The sequence below is a fragment of the Frankliniella occidentalis genome, unplaced genomic scaffold (assembly GCF_000697945.3).
Source record: "Frankliniella occidentalis isolate FOCC.00 unplaced genomic scaffold, Focc_3.1 Scaffold97, whole genome shotgun sequence".
NCBI lineage: Eukaryota > Metazoa > Arthropoda > Insecta > Thysanoptera > Thripidae > Frankliniella > Frankliniella occidentalis.
In genome coordinates, this window is record NW_026267226.1 from 764096 (window position 1) to 767636 (window position 3541).

At 63.5% G+C, this 3541-nt stretch overlaps 1 protein-coding gene across 1 annotated transcript; it reads right to left on the bottom strand.

The window, feature by feature from the left end:
- Positions 1–6: 6 nt before the first annotated feature.
- Positions 7–3456, bottom strand: LOC127749825 (zinc finger CCCH domain-containing protein 13-like). The gene is made up of 2 exons (XM_052269613.1): positions 1552–3456; positions 7–873 (listed from the first exon to the last, which is right to left on the bottom strand). Exons 1-2 carry the CDS (start codon positions 3430–3432, stop codon positions 862–864), a joined length of 1893 nt encoding a protein of 630 aa, XP_052125573.1. The 5' UTR covers positions 3433–3456; the 3' UTR covers positions 7–861.
- Positions 3457–3541: the final 85 nt, after the last annotated feature.

Sequence of the window (3541 nt, forward strand, 5' to 3'; positions counted from 1 at the left end):
TAACTTAATTATTTTCCTAAGGTGTGCAAAAAATATAATGACTAAAGACATACTTAATAAACATAGGAAATTACATACTTCTATAATGTTGTGGTAAACGCAGTCTAAACTGTTTCTCCATATAGTCGTCAACTTCATGGCACCGGCCAAACAAAAATTCATGACAAACATATCGGCGTCTACTCAGCGACACGTAGGAGAAAACACACACAATTAAAGCTCCAGTAGTAAATCTCGAAGACGCCGGCGCACATACTACTCACGCCGGCCGACCTTCTCGCGGGCAGACATTCATTTCAATTTCATGTCCCCTTTGATCTGATACCGCCCCGCGAGTGCGTGACCGAATGGCACAAACACGGCGGCGGAGGTGAGGGGGAGGGCCGGGGTGGGTCCGGTTGGGCTGGGGGAATTATACCGCTCAATTTGTCTCTAATGCTTCCGCTGATTCAACGAGGCGGCGCGGCCGACGACGCGACGGTGCGAGAACAAGACCAATAACGAAACGAAGCGATGATCCATGTATCGGGATAACACAGAGAGGAGTAGGAAATATGTACACAGTCTAACTACAAGGAGGGGATGGTTTTCAATATCTATAGCAAAGGCGACACCTGCACTACCCAACTGCATCGGGCGGGCTTGAGCGGCTGGGACGGCTGGAGTGGCTGGAATGGCTGGTGGAGGGGCTAGAGTGGCTGGAGTGGCTGGATAGGCTGCAGTGGCTGGAGCAGCTAGGTGGCTGGAGTGGTTGGTGGGTGATGCGCGGACTGGCGCGGGGCGAGGCTGTGGTTCGGTAAGCATGTGCGGATGGGGTTGACGTTGCTTTGGGTGCAAACATGGAGTATACAACACAAGGCCTCAAGCGTGCACCTGTAAACAGTTTGTACACATATTACACACTACACACAACAAGTAATTTGCATTGAATAACTCAAAAGTGGATAGCTATACAGTGGAGTGCAAAGGTGTGGGTGCTCGTCATACGTCTCGTGTCGCAACGCTAGCTAAAAGCGTTCGGCCGAAATCGTTCAAAGCGAGGTCTGAGTCACCACCGCGCTAGCTGCGCGGCACGGGCAGGGGGGGGGGGGGCAGGTAACGTGGAGACTGGGTAGACACTGTACCTCGCGTCCGGGACACAAAACACGTACCACTCACGGCGGCCCAAATAAGTAGTTGGCTTCAAGCGGGCTAAAGTACATGTTACACATAGTATCACAGAGCCAGCGGGTAAGTCAGGTTTTCCCTACATGTCGTATGTGTAATGTACAAGAGGCAGTGAAAACAGTGAGGTCCTCACTCTAGGAGTTCGCTGTCGAACGCCAACATGTCCCTAAAATTGTTTCGGTTTGAGGTACGTTCCCAGGGTGCGCGCCGGTGAAACACTGCAGAGTCTTTATCAGCGCCGGGGCCGTGTGTCGCAATAAGGTCCGAGTCCTGTCAGTTGCGTTGCGTGGCGTTGCGCGGCGTCGCGCCTTAGCACGTTCACACCTCCGACTCGCTGCCCTGGTAGCCGCCCGGCGAGGCGGGCGGGTAGGGCGAGGGGCGCACCTTGTTGGGCACGCCGTAGCCGGAGCCGATCTCCGACACCGAGGAGGGCTCCTTCCTGAAGAGCTTGCCCGACGGGTGCGACGCGGCGGCCACGGGCCCCGGGGAGGGCGGACGCTGGCCTGCGCCGTCGGCGGGGCCAGATGGCTCGCTGGGCGAGGAGGACGGCGTCTTGGGGGCGACCTCGGGCCAGTTGTGCGCCGTGTGCAGCACGTAGCCCGGGTCGCGCGGCGAGGCGGGCGTCTGTGCCCGCGACTCCTCCCTGCTGACAGACGCCGAGCCCAGCGTCTTCCTGGGCAGGTCGCCGCTCATCCTCCAGCGGCGGGACAGCTCCTCGGGCTCGTCCGCCAGCGCGCGGCCGACGGCCGCCCCGCCGGCCCAGTCCAGGCTGCGCACCGACGCCAGTGTGGGCCTAGCGCCGCGGCTGGACAGGGGCGCCGGGGAGGCGGGCGACGGCGGAGCTTCCGAGGCGTAGTGGAAACGCGACGGCTTCTGCGACACGGGCGGCGACAGCGGTGGCTCGTAGCGTCGGTCCCGGTCGTCCTCATAGGGCCGGTCGGCCGCGCCGCCGCCGCTGGACCAGGCGCGCCTGTGCCGGTACTCGTCCATGGGCGGCGGCGCGGGAGCGACGCTGGCCGCCGACGGCAACATGCCGCCCGGCACCGAGCGCGTGGACATGCTCTGCTTGCCGTAGCGCTGGATGCGGTACATGCGCTCGATCTCGAGGAAGTCCTTCGAGTCCTCAGCTCCGCCCCGGTAGTAGTCGCGATCCCGCTCCAGGTCGTCCATGGAGGCGGCCCTGGATGGCGGCGCGCGCTCGGCCCTCTCGGCGGCCCGCTCCGACGGCAGGTCGCTGTAAAAGTAGCGCGAGGACCGACCGTTGCCACTGGCGTCCGTGAACACGGAGCCGTCCGGTGTGGTGGCGCCCGACGTGTACCGGCTGCGCCCTTCCTCGCGGTCGTAGCGATCTCGTTCGCGGTCTCGTTCGCGGTCGTACTGGCGCTCGCGTTCTCTCTCACGTTCGCGTTGACGTTCTCGCTCACGCTCTCGTTCGCGTTCTCTCTCCCTCTCTTTCTCCTTCTCCCTCTCCCTCTCTCTTTCCCGCTCCCTCTCTCTCTCCCTCTCCCTCTCGCGCTCTCGCTCGCGCTCCCTGTCGCTGGCCATCTTTTCTTTGTCCTTCTCGGCCAGCAGGAAGGACACGCTCGGGATGTGCAGCGAGTCCGAGTCGCTCTCGGGCTCCTTGTCCTGGAAGCGGAGGCCGGCGGCCTTGGCGCTGCTGGAGCTGACCTTGTGGCTCTGCAGCCCGTGCGGCTCGTCCTCGCGCTCGCCGCGGCGCCCCCAGCCGCTGCCCCGGCCCTCGCCCTCGACCCTCTTCAGCGACGACTTGAGGTGGTGGCCGCGGTCCACGCCGTTGGCCATGACGTGCTTGTCCGACTCCTTCTTGGGTGTCATGGGCGGAGCCGTGGCCGCGGCGTCCACCTCGTCCTGGGTGGGGTCCGTCGGATCCTTGCCGTCTCGAAGCACCTTCCGAAGCTGGCCGGCGACGGCCTCGTGGTTCTCGGGTCCGCGCTGCACACCGGCGGGCAGCTTGACGGTCTCGCCCGCCTCCATGGCCTTGAGGGCGGCCTTCTCGTCCATCTCGGCGGCGACCGGGCCGTGGCCGTTGGCGGCGTGGCCGTTCTGGCCGCGGCGGTCCTTGGCGGCCTGCTGCTCCTTGGCGGCGAGCGCGCTGCGCTTGCGGCGCCGCTTGCCCAGCAGCAGGTCCAGGATGAGCAGCAGCCCGCACACGAGCGACAGCACGCCCAGCACGGCCGCGTTCTTGACGAGGTGCTGCGGCACCATGTCGAGTGCCGCCAGCTCCAGCCCGCCGGCCGCCAGGAACATGAGCGCTCCCAGCCCCAGCAGGAAGTTCTCCTGCGGACACAAGAGAGCATCAGCACTGCCAGTGCGGCTAAACGTCGTGGGATTCGCGACCCCTGACTGCCGCCGCCCT

Coding starts and splice junctions, on each gene's coding strand:
- LOC127749825 (XM_052269613.1), bottom strand. CDS start 3,432: ATGTTCCTGGCGGCCGGCGGGCTGGAGCTGGCGGCACTCGACATGGTG.